The 18,914-nt window shown below is 54.5% G+C and overlaps 2 protein-coding genes and 1 pseudogene across 10 annotated transcripts in view; 1 reads left to right on the top strand and 2 right to left on the bottom strand.

Moving 5' to 3' along the window:
• The window catches only part of PISD (phosphatidylserine decarboxylase), a 36,547-nt gene extending 30,681 nt beyond the window's left edge, over nucleotides 1-5,866 (top strand). For 5 of the 9 annotated variants that reach the window (XM_006904938.3, XM_025047752.1, XM_025047765.1 and 2 more), the window contains 6 exons: nucleotides 1,052-1,217; nucleotides 2,630-2,866; nucleotides 3,059-3,197; nucleotides 3,439-3,585; nucleotides 3,839-3,999; nucleotides 4,581-5,866. In XM_006904938.3, coding sequence (XP_006905000.2) covers nucleotides 1,052-1,217; nucleotides 2,630-2,866; nucleotides 3,059-3,197; nucleotides 3,439-3,585; nucleotides 3,839-3,999; nucleotides 4,581-4,805 — 1,075 coding nt within the window. In that variant the 3' untranslated portion in view covers nucleotides 4,806-5,866. The remainder of the gene's footprint in view (nucleotides 1-1,051; nucleotides 1,218-2,629; nucleotides 2,867-3,058; nucleotides 3,198-3,438; nucleotides 3,586-3,838; nucleotides 4,000-4,580) is intronic. The other 4 variants (XM_025047756.1, XM_015590813.2, XM_015590805.2 and 1 more) reach the window with 3 other exon arrangements.
• The window catches only part of SFI1 (SFI1 centrin binding protein), a 67,377-nt gene continuing 54,274 nt past the window's right edge, over nucleotides 5,812-18,914 (bottom strand). Inside the window, 16 exon segments of the mRNA XM_025047744.1 lie at nucleotides 5,812-6,023; nucleotides 6,101-6,212; nucleotides 6,667-6,998; nucleotides 8,180-8,411; nucleotides 8,563-8,643; nucleotides 9,343-9,602; nucleotides 9,675-9,851; nucleotides 9,988-10,062; nucleotides 10,479-10,553; nucleotides 10,985-11,145; nucleotides 13,765-13,861; nucleotides 15,330-15,432; nucleotides 16,546-16,622; nucleotides 17,139-17,234; nucleotides 17,728-17,803; nucleotides 18,552-18,730. Coding sequence (XP_024903512.1) covers nucleotides 5,919-6,023; nucleotides 6,101-6,212; nucleotides 6,667-6,998; nucleotides 8,180-8,411; nucleotides 8,563-8,643; nucleotides 9,343-9,602; nucleotides 9,675-9,851; nucleotides 9,988-10,062; nucleotides 10,479-10,553; nucleotides 10,985-11,145; nucleotides 13,765-13,861; nucleotides 15,330-15,432; nucleotides 16,546-16,622; nucleotides 17,139-17,234; nucleotides 17,728-17,803; nucleotides 18,552-18,730 — 2,238 coding nt within the window. The 3' untranslated portion in view covers nucleotides 5,812-5,918.
• Nucleotides 14,281-14,399, bottom strand: LOC112480899 (annotated as a pseudogene).

Genomic DNA, 18,914 nt, shown 5'->3' with positions numbered 1-18,914 from the left:
AGCAGGTAGGGGCAGAGAACACAGCTTCTCCGAGCATGCACAGGCACAGATGGGAGCCTTAGATTATCCGGTTGAATGCAGTCTTTTTGCAGATGAGGAAACTGAGGCCTGGGGCATTCTTATAGTGGGTGGCAGTGTGGTCTCCTGCTGGCTACACTGGGGTCTCTGGAGCATTTTCTAGTGCTTAGGCATGTGACAAAGGGGACTTGGGCCTCACTGATATGCCTTAGGAGGTCAGAGTTCTGGTAGAAAGGTTGAGCTTGTGCTGATTGTACTAGGTTTGGGCTAGTACAACTTGAGGAAAGGCCCACCCACCTTTGCCGAAAGGAGGGCCCTAGGTCAGGTTGTAGCCCCAGCAGACCTGCAAGGCCTGAGGGTGCGGGCAGGTTACCCCTACCAATCTCTGGGTCGTTTTTAGAGACCCTAACAGACTGCTAATGCAGATGAATGGAGCAGTAGCTGCCAGGGATATGTGTGTGTGTTTTTTCCTTTGTGATCTTGTCGGGCCCAACCACTTAATTTATCAGATGAGGAAATAAGATGCCTGGAGCTGTAAAGAGATTTCCCCAGATCCTACAGTTGGGTGGTAGCATTTGCTTCCCCACTGCCATGTGCTGCTACGCCGGTAGGAACTCTGGGAGATCAGAATGTTCTTGGCACCCCAGGAGGGTGGGGGCTATGAAGCTGGCTCTGCACCTGTCTTACCTGTTGACCCTGTGCTAGGCCCAGGTGGTGCTTAGCCTTGAAGGACCTTGCTGGGGCCCCTCCCATGTTCAGAAGCTGCTCTCTCTCAGAAGTTAGGAGCTGGGTCCAACCCTCTGTGTCTCCATTGCCGATGTCCCATGTTCCCCTCAGCTGGCAGGCAGGTGGGAGACTGGGAAGTGAGTCTGCTGACCAGAGGCAGCCATGCTTCTAACTCAGAATGGGGTTGGGATGAGGGGCGTGGCCAATGCTAACAGACTCCATCGAGAAGTGAGTTTGCTGAGGGTGGGGAGGGGGCTCCCAGTCCCTGGCCACTGACCCTGGGCATGGACGGACATGTGCCCTGCAGGTTGCACTTCCCCCAGCTGGCCCTGAGGCGGAGGTTGGGACAGCTGAGCTGCATGTCCAGACCTGCCCTGAAGCTGCGCTCCTGGCCCCTGATGGTCCTCTACTACCTCCTGCCCTTCGGTGCCCTCAGACCGCTCAGCCGGGTGGGATGGAGGCCCGTGAGCAGGGTAAGTGTGCACAGGCTGCTGACCTGGCCCACCCTCAGGCAGCCCAAGGTTGAGACCCAGGAGACAGTTGTCAGATTAGAGGTGATGGCTGTGGGGGCTGAGCCCTCTGGTAGGATCATGTCGAAAGGCAATATGGTTGAGAGGGCCGGGCTGGTTGGTGGCCGTGTGGGTGGCAGGAAGGTGACTGAGGGCTCACTGTTCATTGCCTGCTCTCTGTCTGCATTCGCGCCATTTGGGGGCTGTGCTTCTGGAGGGAACCCACATTAGGCATTCAGAAATGGTGTTTGATTTCCTTAGAGGTGATTTTGAGAATCCACATTAATTCCTGGATGCCAGAGGGTGGTTTGGGAAGCCTAGAGCCTGTTTGAGCCCTGTAGGATGGGGATACCTTTGGGGACCTGGGAGCCCCAGGCTGTCCTCTGGAGGACAGGCTGACCCCAAGGAGAAAACCTTGCTCCTGGGTCCTTGGAGAGCCCAGGTGGATGTTGTGAGGGCTTGAAAGGACAAGGGTACATGAGGGGCCCTTGGCTAATTAGACCTAGGGTTGCACAGCAGCCTTGGCTGCTCCAGTGGACAGGTGTCATCTGGGAGGAGCTCTGGGATACTTCCTCGAGGTGTTTAAGGTGGAATGAAATTACTTCTACACCTTGGGGATTTGGTTGTGTTCAGACAAGCAGCAGCTGCCAATTAGATGCAGGTCCCATTGCACCAGCAGCACCTGGAAGAGTCTCCTGGCCCTCAGAGCTTGGCTGAGGGGGCCAATTCCCTGTGTCTCCAGGGAGGAGCCCAGGTGCAGACAGCTTTGTGGACTGGCCCGTTATAGAACACCTCGAGTGCCAGGCAGGGCTCTACAGGGCATATCCAGGCCCTGAATCTGGCCCTGGTGACGGTGATACAGTGAATCTGTGTGATGCCAAAGTCTCTGACTTTGGGAGGAGGAGGTGTGTTTTCCTGCTTCCTGTTAGGACGAGGATATGCACTTTGGGCTGTAGACTTTCCCGTGTGCCCGGGGCGCTCCTGCTCCTTTCCGTGGTCTGGGACACAGGCAGCACTGCCTCCTGCCACAGCCTGTCTGTGATGGTATCAGATCCATTTACACTCCCTCCCCTGCTTCAAGAAGTAAGGCTGTGCTGGGCAGTCTTTATCTAGGGACTACGGTGGCTGCTGTTCACTTCTGTATAAAATAACTGAAACACCTGAGTTGTAAGTTACTATGTCACAGTCTCAGCCAGTACTCAAGTTTGTGAGACTATTTGGCAGCCTCAGTCTGGTTCCTAGTGAGAAACAACCACACCACAAAGCTACAGTGGGGTGCCCAGGCCTCTGGAGGTGACCTCCATGGTGGGAGGCAGCTGTGGGGGGACAGTGGACTTGAAGTGTGGTTGACTCATCTGCCTGCCTGTGGCCTGCAGGTGGCCCTGTACAAATCGGTGCCAACACGCTTGCTGTCACGGGCCTGGGGCCGCCTCAACCAGGTGGAGCTGCCCCACTGGCTACGCGGGCCCGTCTACAGCCTGTACATCTGGACCTTTGGGGTGAACATGAAGGAGGCTGCCGTGGAGGACCTGCACCACTACCGCAACCTCAGCGAGTTCTTCCGTCGCAAATTGAAGCCGCAGGCCCGACCCGTGTGTGGCCTGCATAGCGTGGTGAGCCTCGACCCTGCCTTCCACTCCTCCCTCCAGAAACGTGATCTTGCCTGTGCCTTTGGGAACCAGTCCCAGCAGCCTCCAAGGGCAGCCTAGGAGGGGCGTACCTCCCAGGGAGGAGCAGGCCCTGCCTTGTGTCCCCTTCCCTTCTTGTGTCCCCTCCCCGGCAGCAAGCCTCTCCTTGTCTTCCAGATCAGCCCATCAGATGGGAAAATCCTCAACTTTGGGCAGGTGAAGAACTGTGAGGTAGAGCAGGTGAAGGGGGTCACCTACTCACTGGAGTCGTTTCTGGGCCCACGTACCTCTGCAGGGGACCTGCCTTTCTCACCAGGTGGGTCCTGGCCTGCTCGCAGCCAGATGGTCCTGCAAGTTGTGGCAGGGCTGGAGGTCAGAGGGTGAAGGCTGGGAGTGGGTTGCGGAGGGATGCTGGGAAGGCTGTTGAACTTGAGAGCTGGCCCTGGGCCTGGAATCACTCTGCCCAGAGCTTCGGGGCCTCCCTGTGTCTAGATTGCACACAGGCCCTGTGTCAGGTGCTTGTCTGAGAACCTGGCCCTTGTGTCTGCCCCCTCCAGACACCTCCTGCAGCTCCTTTAAGAACCAGCTGGTCACCCGAGAAGGAAACGAGCTCTACCACTGCGTCATCTACCTGGCCCCTGGGGACTACCACTGCTTCCACTCCCCTACAGACTGGACTGTGTCCCACCGGCGTCACTTCCCAGGTAAGCCAGGGCTGGCACATGGCCAAGAGCTACTCCTGTGAGCCCCAGACGAATGTCCTCAGCTTCTAGGTGTCAAAAGATCCAGGCTGCAGATTTGGGGTGCTAAAGCTGGGAGGTGACTGCTTTAGTCTGGCCAAGAGTGGGAAATGAGGGTCCAGCCCACTCTGTATTTGAAATGACATGAGGGTGACGCTGGGCTCTGGGTAGCTGGTCCTTCCGTTGGGTGGAGAGTAACAGTGTCCCTGTTTTACAGGCTCCCTGATGTCTGTGAATCCCGGCATGGCCCGTTGGATCAAAGAGCTCTTCTGCCACAATGAGCGGGTAGTCCTGACTGGGGACTGGAAACATGGCTTCTTTTCGCTGACAGCCGTGGGGGCCACCAATGTGGGCTCCATCCGCATCTACTTCGATCGGGTAAGCAGAGCTCAGACCCTGCTGAAGCCCAACGGCTGGGCCACTTGGGGTCCCCCTGCCCTGTCTCCTGTGCAGCCAGGTCCATCATGACTAATTTCTAGGAAGGACTGGGCCCTGAGCTCCTGCTCTGGGCCCCTCCACACATACTTGCTGCTACTTGCCCTTCTGGAGGTGGCTGGAGAGGGAAGGACTTAACCTTCCAGCCTGGCACTTTGCTTCTGCTGGGAACCAAAGGGGAATATTGATCTTGGGTGGGGCGTGCTGATTGGAGGCCCAGTGTGTGAGGCGGTGGTCACCGCCCACAGCACTGCCTTTCTTGGTGTCGGTTTGTGACTGCCCCTTGCCCACCCTGGGTGCTGGTCTGGCAGCACCATTCATGCTGGAGAACAGAGACCTGCTTCCTCCATGTCCCTGAGTGGCCCAGTTCATAGCTGGTGTCCGGGATTATCTGGTTAGACCTAGCCTATGGGCTGAATTGCTGTCCCCACCTCCCTTTCCAAGCTGAGTTTGGGACAGGCAGCAGAGGTTTGTTCAAGGTCCAGGGAGAAGGTCTGACATGCTGTGTGCCTGGCCTCCCCCAGGATCTGCACACAAACAGCCCAGAGTATAGCAAGGGCTCCTACAACGACTTCAGCTTCGTGACGCACGCCAACAAGGAGGGCATCCCCATGCGCAAGGGCGAGCACCTGGGCGAGTTCAACCTGGGTTCCACCATCGTGCTTATCTTCGAGGCCCCCAAGGACTTCGACTTCAAGCTGAAAGCGGGACAGAAAATCCGATTTGGAGAGGCTCTGGGCTCCCTCTAGAGCAACTTTCCTGGCTTCAGCTAGAGGGATTTTTTCCAAACAGAAACAGGGGGGTCTCTTTGAGGAGAACCTCCGTGGCTATCCAGAGAGGGGACTCTCGGGGCCATGGGGTCTGACCAGGCAGGACCTGGGTGACTTCTGTTCCTGCTATCCCAGAGGTGCAGATGAGGAAGTCAGAGCCCTTACTCTACCCTAGACCTACTGCATCCCCTCTTCCCACCCTAAAGAGAAAGTTAAGTGCCAGGATGATCTCAAATTCCCTTTTGGAGGTTTTAACCTCTGTTGTATAAACTGGAGACCCTACGTCTCCTGGCTAAGCATTCAGTTGGTCTGGTTTCCGTTTAAGACGGTAAGTGGTAATGTACCTTCTTGCTGCTCCTCCCATAACTGCTTTTGGTCTACCCTGCATGGGGTGCCTCCTGGCACTGACTGTGGGCCTGTCCCAAAGCAGGGCCTTTAATGCAACCACTTTCTGTTCCCAAATTCACTCCACCCTACTCATGGGGAAAAGCTGTCTTCACTCTTGTGGCTGAATGTATCACCCAACTGCCAGCGTCTTCTGAGGATGGTGACTAATGGTGAGGCACATTGCAGACCCTGATGAGAGTGACCTGGAGCTGGCAAGTTCTTTTCGGCAGGCAAGACCGATTACTGAATCCATTTGAATGAGACAGGCACAGTGGTGGCTGAGCTAGGCCAGGGAGAGCTTATATCCCCTCCCCCAGATCTAGACCTATGTTAAATATGGGAAAGTTGCTGCTATTGATTCAGGGGCTTCTGTTGGTGGCAGAGGACCCTTGGTATATTGGGTTGGGTGGGGAGGCAGGGTCAGTGCCTAGAAAACCTGTCCCCAGGTGTGTAGGCCTTAGGAAGCCACTGATGATGGGGACAAGGCCAGGTTCACGTCTCCTGGGGACTCTGTGAATTTCTCCTGCAGGAGAAGCCATTTGAACTTTTTCAACTGTATCAGTAGCACAGTATTTTTGTATGAAAAGTGGGAGACTTCTGAACAGTAATTCATTTAATTGCAACATTTTGAAATAAAAAAATAAAACATTTTAGCTTTGTAGTCTGTTCCTGGAGGTGGGCTGAGGCCTCCCTGGGGCGATGGCTCTAGCACAGAGCCTGCCGCAGGGCCTGGACACGGGCACTGCAGGCACTGATAGGCTGGCGCCGGGCCTGGAGCTCTGCAGCCAGCTGCTGGATCTGTAGTTCCACCTGGGGGCCAGGAAGGGACAGGCCGAGCTGAGAGGCAGCACAGCCAGAGCCCATCCCAGGACCGCCTGGGGCCTCACCTCTTGCAGTTGTTCTTGCACCTGCAGCTCTGCTTCCTGGTCCTCAGACTTGGGTTCCTCCCGGCTCAGCTCCAGCCACCGGCGCAAGCTACTCGCTTGCCGCTGGTAGGACCTGAGGAAGTGAGACACCTGCTGTCTGCCTGGCTGGGCCCTTGGTGGAGGCTTGGGGAAAAACACACAGCTACTTCTGATTTGGGTGGAGGGAGGAGAGCACCTCTTCCAGCCTCCACCTTCCAGCAGACTGCAACTTTGGTGAGCCCAGGCAGAAACCCTCCCTGTCCCTCTAAGGTTGCTACTCATGGTGAGAGTCCCCAGCCGGGAGGACCCGTGCTACAGACCCAAACCACAGGCAAGACATGGCAATTCACTGTGTGCAGCTGGGGCCCAGGCCTGTCTTCCTGGGCCCTTTTTGTCCCATGTCACAATCACTGGGTAGACCACTTGCCAGCTTTGTCCTCTGTCCCACAGGTAAGGCCAACCTGGCCTTCCTGAGCAGGACTGAGAGGTATATGGGGGACTGGCAGTGCACAGTGTGGGTGGATAGCAGGGGTGTTTCCGGTTCTTACCAGAGGTTCTGCTTCATGGTCTGGTAGTCCTGCAGTTGCCGCTGGATGTCCTCAAGCTCAGCCTCCAGGTCAGTGTGGCCCATGGCAACAAGAGAGTAAACTTGGTCTTGACCACCCTCTTGGCTGGGCCCAGGCTGAACTGAGGGAGCCCAGGTGCCAGGAGTAGCCCGAGTACTTGCTGCGCTGACAGGCCTCAGGTACACACCTCTGGTTTCAGAGCCAGGCTGGGTGCCTGTGAAGTCCCCAGGAAGGAGCAGATGGGGACTGGGGACACTGGCTAGGGGTGGAAGGGCCTGGGGTGTAAGTCCAGGGGAGGTCGGCTGTGCTGAAGCCTGTAAAGGAAGGATGGACACTGAGCAGGGGAGTGGAAAAAGCCAAGGCCGCCCACTGCAGGGGGAGGTTAGGGGAGGGCCCAGGAACTGGGCTTCCCCACAGCCAGCTCCCTCGGAGGCCTGGCTCTGCCTTTTATGACTCAACACCAATGGAGAAAGTCTCACAAGCAACCAGGCCTTTGCAGTCCTGTCTTACCCCTTCCTTAGAGCCTGCCTCAGCACTGCCCCAAGCATCAGCTTCAAGCCTTACTGACCTTTCACTCATGCCTCAACTGAGCTGTGACCTTGCCTTTCAGTGAGAAAAGTAGAGGCAACTGTTCTTATCCAATCACCCACCTACAACCCTCCTCCATTCCCTCCTGGTGACGACAGTGTCCTTTCTCCTATGACCCCTCACCCTCTCACCCTTCCCACAGCTCTCTTCAGGCACCAGCTCCTTGGGGTGGCCCAATACCGCTGCTGTCGCCTCCATCACTGAGAGCTCGTGCTCTCTCCTCCATGCCGAGTCCTCAACTTCAATGTCACCCACTCCTCCCAGGTGACCTATATTGGCTTCTGGGGCTTTACCATCAATCTATACTACGATTCTCAGTTTTGATCTCTAGTCCCGACTCCTTCCCTGAAGGCCAGCTTCAATCCTGTTGCTTTATCTCAAAATTTGACAGGTTCAAAAACACTCTTCATGCTTCTCCCCAAGAGGGGCCTCACCCCATTTTCCCTCTTTCAGTAGAACTCATTCCCTGAGTTATCCAAGCCAGACACCCGGGAGCCAAACCAGATTCCTTCTTTCACCTTTACCAAACCCCTCAAAGTCAGTCCTGCCAAGTCTGCGGCCACTAGCACCTTCTGCAGTGTCATCAGATCACAGCAGCCACCATCTTCCCCTACTTCCTACTCATTAAAATCCAAACTGACCAGGGCCTGCATGGCCCTGCATCATCTGCAGCCTCTATCTGAGTGGGGATCCTCACAAAGATATATATAACCTCATGAGCAAGAAGTCTCGCAGGCGTTCACTACTGTGTCCCTAGGACACTGGCACCTACACTTGGTGAATGAATGAGTGGCCTCCCTGCATCTTCCAGAGCCAGGAGTATCCCAGAGGCAATAAGTATACCTTTGGCTACAGCACCAAAGTCCAGATGAGAAAATGGGACCCCAGGTGACCAGGGAGGACTTACTCTGGTGGGTGCATCCACCCCACGCAACATGAAGGAGGAAGGCGGCAGCAGCTCCAGGCCTGTACTTGCTGTGGGGGGTAACTTCAGGCCAGGGCGACTGGGCAGAGCACCAGGCTGGGGCAGAGGGCTGCTTGGGATCAGTGTTTTCTGGGCCTTTGCCAGGAAGGGCCTTGTCAGGGAAGGGCCTGCTGGCTGAGCCATGCCAAGGTCTTGCTCCCTCAGCACCTCAGGCCTGAGCAGAGGGAAGGCAGAAGCTGGTCAAGCTGCAGTATCCTGAGCAGGAAGGAAAGGGGGCCACCCACCCTCAGACCCCAAGTCACAGGCCCTGGATAGGAGTTAGCCCAGGATCACATGACCTACTCCTGCCCCGCAGGGTGCCATACCGCAAGGGCCTCTGGCTCTGTAAGGGCTCCAGCAGGAAGTCTGGGCGTCGCGGCTGCTTCCTTGCTAAGCGCACAGCATTGCTGGGAAGAAATGTGGGCTTGTTCCTCCAGGCTGCTCAGGGGCTGCCAGGGGCCTGAGACATCTGTGGGGTAGCGGGGTCACCTAGTCCAGCCCCTCCAATCCTATAGGGAAACTAAAGGCCAAAGGAGAGGTTCTTGCCCAAGGTCAGCAGGTGAGTTAGGGTGGGCCTGGGCCACATGGAACTTCGAGCAATTCCAAGGAAGCGAGCTTGATGCCACAGGTGCCTCACCCATGTCCTCTCATTTAACCTCTACAGTAACCCAGGCAATGCAGGTGCTGGTCCCATGTCATGAGGGAGCAGGCTTATCAGGGTCAGGAGTTGGGGGTAAGGCAAGTGGAGCAGGGCCAAGGCCCAGGATGCTGCCTCTCCCCGCCGGCAACCTTTCTTCCTGGCTCAGGAAGCACTGGTCACCCTGAAAGCCAACAGCTACATCAGCATGGTGTGTGGGGATGGGGCTAGGGCACAAAAAGTGAGGTTTCCAAGAGGGAGCCCATTTCCTGGCTTTAAGGGGAGAAGTGGGACACTGGCAGGCCTGGGGGCAGGAGGGCTGCCCTACAGCTATTCCTCTTGCTAAGTACATTCTCTCCCAGCACCTGGGAGGGACAGAGCCCAGCATCTCAGCAGTGACTCTCAGGGTCCTCCCTCCTATTTAATCCAAGCTTTTGTCCTGAGTGGAAGTAAGAGATGGGCTACTCACAGCTCCAGGAGTTGGGGGTCCCCGGCATCCAGGGCCAGGCTGCCGAGAGCCCCGTGAGGCCAAGGAGCTCGTAGTCTCTTGGTCTCCAGGGTGGCATCCCCAGCTGCAGCAATGACATGGTCGGGAAGGGGAACCTCAAACGTCACTCTCCTGCTAAGGACGGTGGATGTAGGGGGCTGAGGCTCCTTGCCTGCCCCCAGCACCTTCTGCTTCCAGAGCATGGCACAGCGACGGACTGCACGGTGGAGACTGTGAGCTGCCTGCAACACCCACTGTCAGATCATGCCATGTCCTGCCCACTCCCCATGAGAAGGTGGGGCTCCCAGGCCTACCTGCACTTGCTGCTGGGCATGCATCTGCTGCCGGAAGGCCTTTGTGCCAGCTGCAAACCGCAGGAGGCGCGTGACGCCATCCTGGAGGAGCTCCTGGTGGTAGGCCTGCACCGCCCGCTCCAGCCGCGCCTTCTTTCTCCTCCTTTCCAGCACAAAGCCCAGCCACGAGGCCCACACCTCCAGGGAGAGGAGGAGGTGAGGCCCAGCTCTCCCTGTTTAGGCTCCCCCAGGGGCTGTGCCCACCCTGCCCTCCACTGAGGCATGGTCCTTTCCTGGGAGGAGCAGGGGCAGAAGGATGAAGAGACCCCATTACCTTTGCTTGTAGGGAGAAGGCCCAGAACCACAGGGCCCGGGCCGTGCCCTGCTGTTCCTGCTTCCTGTTCACCAGCTGCAGGACAGAAGTCAGAGATTACAGAAAAATCACCTAAAGGGGGCCCTGGTCACTCTCAGACCCCTCCCTGCCAAGCCCTGAGGGGGTGGGTGACAAATGATCCTCCGGAAAGAAGAAAGGCAAAGAGTACTGGGGGAGGAAATCAGTAAGGGTAGGGTGCCCTGCTCACAGGAGAAAAGCTACACAATCCAGTGAGAGGGACGCGTAAAGGTTTGCTGAGCAGGATGCAATCCTGCCTGGTATTTTAATTTTTGGATATTACCCTGACGTATTCTTTTAATATGACACTCTAAAAACAGGGCCCTGAAATGACTTGGCCTAATACAGGTCACAGGTGGAAGAAAGCTGGCGATGCAGAGAAGTCACTGGGGGCGTGGTGGGCAGGGGAGGGAAAGGGGCTCAACAGCTCCCACCTGTTGTCTCCACTGGTGGAAGCAGGTCCGGCTGAGTGTCTGGGCCAGGAGTTGGGCACCCTGTCTCTGCAGGATCTGAGGGGAGAACAGGCGTATGGGGAGCTGTGAGGAGGCACATCAGGTGCCCCATGCCCAGGCCATCAGGGAGCGGCCACAGGGTGAGACTGCGGGCCCAAGTGAAAGGTCCTGGGTCAAGCTAAGGGCCTCCGGGACCAGGCAGGGGCTTCTAGGTGACTCCACAGATCCCCTAGCTCTGACAAGCCATGGTTCAGAGTAAACCCAGTTTCTCTGCTGAGCCATTTTCTACCCAGGGAGGCCCGATCCAAAGCTGGCTTTCCCCCAGCCATCCCAGAAGGGCTCTTGCAGGCTTGTGCCCGCAGGACCCCAGGCCGCCCAGCACCCATACTGGCTGCTCTGCGTTCTGCAGGAAGGACCTCTTCCTTCCTGGGAGGTGGTTTCCTGGCCTGAACAGTTCCACCACACAGGGGAGTTGCTGCCTGCCTCACCCTCTTCCTGAGGCAGCCCAGATGGTGCACCTTCCACCTGGCCAGGCCCTGCAGCTGCAGCTGCCGGCGGTAATGCTGTGCCGCCCTCTCCAGCTGGGCTCTCTGCTGGGCTGCCCTCCGGCAGAGGTCCCGCCAGCACTGAAACCAGGTCCTGAGACGGCCTAAGACAGATTCAAGTCAGTTTGCTCTTTTACAGGATTTATACAAACGACTATGCCATGGTCAACGTATAGAGAGGAGAACGGAGAGGGCTGTGTGGGGAGAGCGGGGGTGTCAGTCCACACGTGGTGAAACCACTACATGTGGACGGTGGCTACTCTTCAACTAAGGACAGCTCTGGTCACCTTGAGCAACTATGAGACCCTAGGGACCAGAACCAGGTCTGCTGTTTGCTGTTGCGACCCCACAAAGGCCCACTTGCAAGATGCTGCTGGGTGACCTAGAAGACCTCTGGTCTGACAGAGTGGGAGGTGGCAGCTCCATTTTGCCAGAGAGGAAAATGAGGCTCAGAGAAGTACACACAGCCCCAGCCAGGCCTTGGAGGAGGCGCGGCGTCTGCTGAGCCATTTCCTCTGGCGCCCGGGCTCCACAGGCAGGAACCACATCCTGCATTTTGTTTCTGTGTCCCCAGATTGTCTCCTGAGGAAGCAAACACTTTCTTCTGCTGATTTTACTTTGGATTTTTTCTTTTCTTAGGCCCTGAAAGCAGTTTCTTTCAGAGACAACAGAAGAGGGTTGATACCAGGGCACTGATGCCAATATGGGGTGCCTTCCAGCACTGCCAGACGGGCAGGGAAGGTGGTATTCACAAGCCTGGAGGCCAAGTGTTAGTACTAAGTGCTGGCACTTCTTGGGCCATGCTTTAAGCGCATATACATTAGTCTCATTGGATCCTCATGACAACCCCAAGAGGCAGGCACCATTATCCCTACTTTACAGATGGAGAAACTGAGGTGCAAAGGACTTGCCCCAGGTCGTGCAGCTAGCATATGACCCCACCAATACTTCTTAAGCACCCTGTTTAACAAGACTTATGACACCCTGCCCCTAGTCTGTCCTCCAGCACCTGGCCCCATGCTTGGGCTGCCAAGGTGAGCCTGTAACTCGGAGGCCTTAATTAAGCCAAGAAATGGTCCTAGGTATTAAATGCACATCTACTATGTACTGAGAACAGTGTCTTGTCACATGGTCTTCCAAGTCCCTTGTATCATCCATTGTGTACAATCCCAGGGACTGCCACACACTGCCTGCCCCACAGTGCTGTAGAGACAGTCAGCTTTGGGCAGCACCTGTGCCTATCACCTTAACTCCCCATGTGGCTGCCTGGGCTGGAAGCTGGCACCTGACCCAAACTGGCGAGGCCTGGGCTGCACTGGGTGCCATAGCTCTGTCCAGAGACCAAGGGATAGGCTGAGCCCCTCGGTTTCTTTCTTGGGAGTGAACTAGAAACAGAGCACTCATTTCTAGGGTTAGGGGCAACTTGAGGACACAGAGAAGCATGTCACAGGTGGAGCAGGAGCAGGATGTCTAACCCCAGGGTTCTGTCTAGAGGAAAGTGGAGTCTGTGTTCATCGACACACACACTATAGCCAACTAAACCAAAGCTGATGAATTTGTCCTGAAGAGCTGCCAGTAGAGCTGGGGTGCCCCCAGAAGTCAGACTATGCTGTGATCACCTCTCTTTTTGTCTGCCACTTAGGTCCTGGTCCAGTGGCAGGAGGCTGTGGCGGTGCAGATATACTACCGACAACAGGAGGCAACTAAACCAAAGCTGATGAATTGACGCAAACTCCATCAAGCCAACATAACTTGATTTGTTTTCTCCATGGTCTGACTTAAACCATTTCCATTTGTATTTTCACTTATTCTAACCATGGGTTGTCTCCTCATAGTGTTGGATCCCCACACTGTGAGGCCGTGGGTCTGTTTCCACTGTCTTGTGAGCAGCGGCTCCCATCCAGACTGTCTTCTCCAGGCTGTCGTCTCAGCAGATGGACTACCTGAAGCCAACAGAGCAGGTCCCTGCTCTCTAAACTTACAAGGGCCCAAGGATGCAAGGAAGCAGGACCCCTCACGATGGGGCTGACCTGACAAGCATCAGCCACTGAAGCCATCAAAACCACCCCACCTTAACCACTTTGAATTCCTTCATTTCACCTTCATTTCCTTATTTGCCTGCAGATCTCAAGCCTTGGCCTTTTATTTTAACATAAACTGATTGGCAATCATTTGGGAAGAGAATACTATGATGTACTAGATTGAACAGTTATGTCCTTCCAATTCATGACCACCCAGAACCTCAGAATTGATGTTATTTGGAAAAAAGATTAGTGCAGTACAATTAACTGACATTGTATTGGAGTAGGGTGGACTCTTAATACAGTATGACTGGACGTGTACTTATATAAAGAGACACAAACACACAGGGAAGACAGCCATGTGACTGTGAAAACAAAGGCCGAGGCTGGAGTGGTGCCTACGAGTCAAGGAATGCCAAGGATTGCTGGGAGCCACCAGAAGCTGGAAGAGGCAAGAAAGGGTTCTTCCTAAGCCTTTGGAGGGAGCATAGCCCTGTCAACACCTTGATTTTGGACTTGGGCTCCAGAACTCTGATAGAACAATTTTCTGTTGTTTTAAGCCTCCCAGTCTGTGGTGCTTTGTTACCTCGGCAACAGGAAACTAATATACATAAGAAGGAGACAAAGACTTGGGGTAAATACATAGCACACCACTGCAGATCCAGGTCCTTCGCAATGCTCAGCTTCCGGGACCCCGCTTACCCCGGTCCAGCACCTTCTGGGCCTCCCTGATGGCACAGGCCTCCTGTTGTCGGTAGTATATCTGCACCGCCACAGCCTCCTGCCACTGGACCAGGACCTAAGTGGCAGACAAAAAGAGAGGTGATCACAGCATAGTCTGACTTCTGGGGGCACCCCAGCTCTACTGGCAGCTCTTCATAAAATGAGGCCAAGCGGTGGACTCACAGCACCCAACACATTCCAGAAGCGCCCATTCCCCATACAGACCACAGACCACAGACCACAGACCACAGGCAACAGGACACAGCCTCCAGTCCCCTCAGAGGAAGCCCAGTATCTCGCGTAATGGGACTTTTCTACCAGAAGTTCAACTTCATACCATAAAGAAGTAAATGGACTTTCATATGTATATATGTATGTATATATGTATGTATGCATGTATGTATGTACGTACATACGTATGTATAAGGCGAGGCAACCCTTGGTTGACCTCACAGACTGCAAGGACCTTGTCAGCTTACAATCCCTTATTTTTTATGCCTACAGCACCTGGTCTTCCTAGGTGGTCTCCCATCCAAGTACTAACTAGGCCCGACCCTGCTTAGCTTCCGGGATCAGATGGGATCAGGCTTGTTCAGGGTAGCATGGCCGTAGACTCGTTCTAATATTATTTGTTACACAGAAGCCAAACATTACATGCACTCTTTCGTACGTGAGACTTAATGAAATCACACCAACAGAGCCCTTTAAAAAGGAAGTGCAGCAGCCAGGGGAATGCCTGGTGCCTGCTCCCCACACAGTCACAAACTCCACTCCTCCCTAAAAGGCCTCCTCCTTTCTGAGCCATGAAGCCAAGCAAAGAGTCCTGACCCCTCTTCCAGGGCGGGGGTCGTACACCAGCCTGAACAGACCGGGCCTTGACCGTATGCAATTGTTCCTCATCTGCGGGACACTCTGAAGTTGTCTGGACCATCCCGGCCTTCCAACAGGATCCCAGCAAATGGCTTTCTTCTAAAACATCCCTGAGTCCAGGGACCACCTGTCATTTCATTTGTAGGTGTCCCCTCTATCCTGTAATATGTCTTCTTCCCGCAGCTACATCCTGCCACTCCCTCTCTCCCCTAGCACTTAGGACCAGATTCCACCACATGGTATTTTGGGGCCACTTCCAACCAACGATGACCAATGGCCTCACATTCCTGGGATGCTCTATGTTTTCTAAAAAGTCCCACAGCCACGAAACTTGAAAGCCGATGAGCAGGAACAAGCATTCTCTTATGACAGATGAGGAGACAGAGGTGTGGCGATATACACGGTCCGTCCCAGCGGAAAATTCCACATATATAGAAAATACTGGTTCTGATACAAAACAGTTCACCATGTACCATGTTTTTGTTTTAATAAATAATGAATAATAATTCAATAAAATAAGTAAAACCCAACTGCTCACACAGCAGAGGAGAGTTATCCCATTTTCCGGGTTCCTTGTTCAGTTCAAATCTCTGGCACCACCTCCCACACCACTGCCTCGTAGGAATCTGGTCCCAAACCCTCCTGGGTGACCAGATGGCCTCCCCATGCCTCACCTTGAAACACAAAGTCCTTGTGTAGTGAGCCCTTGCTCGAGAGGTTTTCTTTGCTTCGTCCACACGGGCCACGGTGTTCTCTCTCCAGCGATGTAATACATCCCTGTAAGTACACAGGCCAGAGATGGGGGTGACACCAGTATGAAGAGACAGTGGGTGTTTCTGTGACTCATTCCTGGTTACTCAGCCCACTCCTGAATCAAGAATGCCTTATGCCTGCGAACGTGTTTCACTGACAGCCATGATTATGTTGACAAAGATGTGCGAAAAACAGTTGCTGAGTACCTGCCTGTGCCAGGCACTGGGGACACCATGGTGAACAAGACCAAACACTACATCCTCACCCATTTATGTGCAACGGAGAACACAGCTGTAACCAGGCTATGATAATACAGGTGACTCGTGCCATGATTAGGGAGGCACAGAAAAACAGGGAAGCTGGAGGAAGGGTACTGGAACCTCAGAGCCTTGCCTGGGTGCTGAGTTAGTTCAGGGACTCCCTCTTTCTATGCTACTCCGAGGAGCTGGGTAGGCACTTTATGGGACTCTGAAGGAGGGACGGCGCTATTTAAAGTCCACAAAGGGCACCATCCACTAGAATAGTGTGTGCTGAACAAATCAGAAGAAGGAAAAGACAGAGAGGAATGAGGGAGGCCCGCCAGGGAGGAATGAGTTTAGAGCTTGGCTTAGCAGGTGCTGGAGGATGGGCTCATTAGGGAGCTGGAGCCAAGGCAGTGAGAGTGACCTCCAAGGGTGGCGCAGATGCAGACGGTCCTGAGGGTGAAGAGATGACTCTGGAGAGTCAGTGAAAGGCCCAGAGAGCCAAGGGGGTTAGCAACTGACTGGGAACTGAGAGGCAGCTTCTAGAGCAGGAGAGGTGCTGAAATGGCCCCTCGAGAAGCTGAATCTTCCCGGTCTGAAATGGGGAGGGAAAAGTACTCAGAGAACCAAGATAAGCAGGAGATCTCACAGAAATCCAGGTGAGAGCTGCTTCCCAGAGGTCTTTGCTCTGCACACAGCTTGGATTCAAGACATAAGAGGTGAACCAGTGAATGAAGTGCTCACTGTGAAAAAGCCAAAGCTATGCTATGAACAGCACAAGGTAGCCAGCCAGGCCTGTCCTCTGCCTGGCCCTGGATAAAACTCCCTACCTGCCTTGGTCTAGAATCTGTTCCCCGATCCTCAGGCTGGGCCTGGGAGACGCTGGGAGACTCACCGTAGCAGCTGCCTCTTGTGCTGGCTCTCCCTGGCTGCCACCTCTTGTAGGACACTCCGTACCTGGCTCTGGTAGGTCTGCAGGAGACCAGGAAGGCTGGAGGCTGCCCCTGGACCCACAGCGCTCCCTATTCCCAGACAGGCCTCAAAAGTACATTCTCAACAGGGACTATAATGCCCAGAGCTCACAAGAGAGTTGAGGGAGGTTAAAAGGCCCAAGGTCTAAGACCAGGAGACCACTCAAACAACAGGGAGAGGACTGTCTTGCTAAGTCCTTACCTAATAAGTCAAACCACTGGACGCCTGGACAAGGGGCCATTTTGATGGTAAGGCTGGTGACCCCAGATAGCACTTATATTTCATTTTCTTGTTTGTGCTCTACTGAGGAGGGATGGAAGAATTTAACCCTGTGGTTATAAGACCCAGTGTCCAGGGTACTTGTTCTGTTTGCAGCTGGTGAAAGTACTCTGTTCTGAGAAGGGCAGGGCTCGAAGAACAAGGAGCGAAGAACAAGGAAGAGAAACAAAGTCTCCAGAACCCTGCCCCTCCCCCACCCGGCAAAGGCAAGATTTGTAGGAAAGCAGCAGCTCCTACCCCCCAGGTCTGCAGCGCCCTGTGCAGCAAGATGTGCTGGCGATGCAGGTCTGCTCGCATCAGCTTCTGTTGCTCAGCACCCCGCAGGGCCAGGAACTGTAGACAAAGAAGAGAGGTGGCCACCGAAGGCCGAGTGGGGCGGGCTCAGCTTTGTCTCCACTTACATGCAGTTTGGGTGAGCTCGGGTAAGGTACGAAACCTGGGAGCCCCAGCTTTCTCATTTATAAATAGGTATCTTTGGGGGTTTTGTGGGAATGAGGCAAGTGCCTGACTTAGGGTAAATGCTCCAGCAAGTCAGCATAAACATTTTTTACCCAGAGTAAGATGCCTATAAATGGTTAGGCCAGGAATTTTAGATTCAGTAAGTTCAAGTAAGAAAAGCCTAGCACCTAAAAGAAGTTTTGAGCCAATTATCTCACAAAACCAGGTTAAAACTCATCATCTGCTGCCTGGCCTCTTCCCTCCACTCAGAGGCAGGTGGTTTCTGAGGGACTGGGGAGGAGGCCATATGTCTGCTTTGAGTCATGCTGACACATGGCTCCACCTGTCTACAAGCCACACATAGGTGGCACCTGTGCCAAAGACTTACCTCCCTCCACCTGTTCCAGGCCCAACGCAGGAGCCGTGCTGAGTGGAACTCTGCAGCCAGCACCATGCCCACCTTTCTGTGGGGAGAGAGTCAGAGCTCAGTGCTGCAGCCCAGACCCAGCTAAGACCCTCTTGATGGGCGTCCCTTCACAGTCCCTGGCTCCTATCTAGTGGTTCTTAAATTTGGGGGCAAGTTAAGACCCTCGGAAGAGTTTTTGGAAGAGCTGCCAAAGGATGAGTTCTCCCCGCAGAAAAGTGCTCATATAATCAAATTTTTATGGACAACCTCACAGGGCTTCAAGTACCACGGACACGTACTCATGTGCAGGTGACTGAGGAAGAGGTTAAATGTAGCCAGAGTCCGAGAAGTAGGGAGCCTCTCAGAGTACAAAGTAGATGCAGAAAGGCGCCAAAGCAGGACAATGTCTGCAGTGGACACGTGGGCTGTCTGTCCTGCCCTCCTGACCATGTGGTGTGGTAATAACTGCTACGGCCTGCCCCTGGGCGCAGCTGCTGCTCCTGGGGAAGGGAGGTCAACTATCCTCAAATGGGCCAATTAGTCCATTCCTTGGCCATGGTCACTTTAAGGGGCACGTCTGTCTCCAGTCAAGTTCCTGAGGATGGGAGTTCCAGGTGGTACCCCAGGATTCTCTCCTTATAGCCCTGGTTTTACTTAGATGGTTTCCAATTGGATTTCTGGAACTTAAAGTCTGAGTCTAGGCTAACATGACCCTCTGGATGGGCACTCAAGAGCTGACAGTGCTGCTACTATGTCAAAACTGGTCTGAGATGGGAAAAGCTCCTGAGGCAAAAGCGGCCACTCACTCTGATCTGAGCCCTCGGGCACTATCCCTCCAGATACAGAAAGCCTTCATGAGCCGCCTGTGGCGGTGGTGGGCACAGGCCACTGCTTGCCATTGCCGCTCCTGACGATGTGCTGCAGCCTGCTGCTCCCACGTAGACCAGGACCTTTGCAGAAGCTTCCGCTCTGCATGAAGGATAGCCTGTGGCAGGATGGCAGGAACAGAACAGAATGGGTCAAGAAGGAGTGGGTACAGAAGCCAGAAAGAACCAACATGCCATAAATAATGACCAAGGCAAAAGAAATGGACATTCAGGAGCTAGCTGCCCTGGCCCAGAAGCCACCTATACAAAGCAAACAGATGCCCCAGACCCTGGCCCTGCCTT

Source organism: Pteropus alecto, unplaced genomic scaffold (assembly GCF_000325575.1).
Source record: "Pteropus alecto unplaced genomic scaffold, ASM32557v1 scaffold190, whole genome shotgun sequence".
In the NCBI taxonomy this organism is placed as follows: domain Eukaryota; kingdom Metazoa; phylum Chordata; class Mammalia; order Chiroptera; family Pteropodidae; genus Pteropus; species Pteropus alecto.
This window is presented reverse-complemented; position numbering and strand designations above follow the sequence as displayed.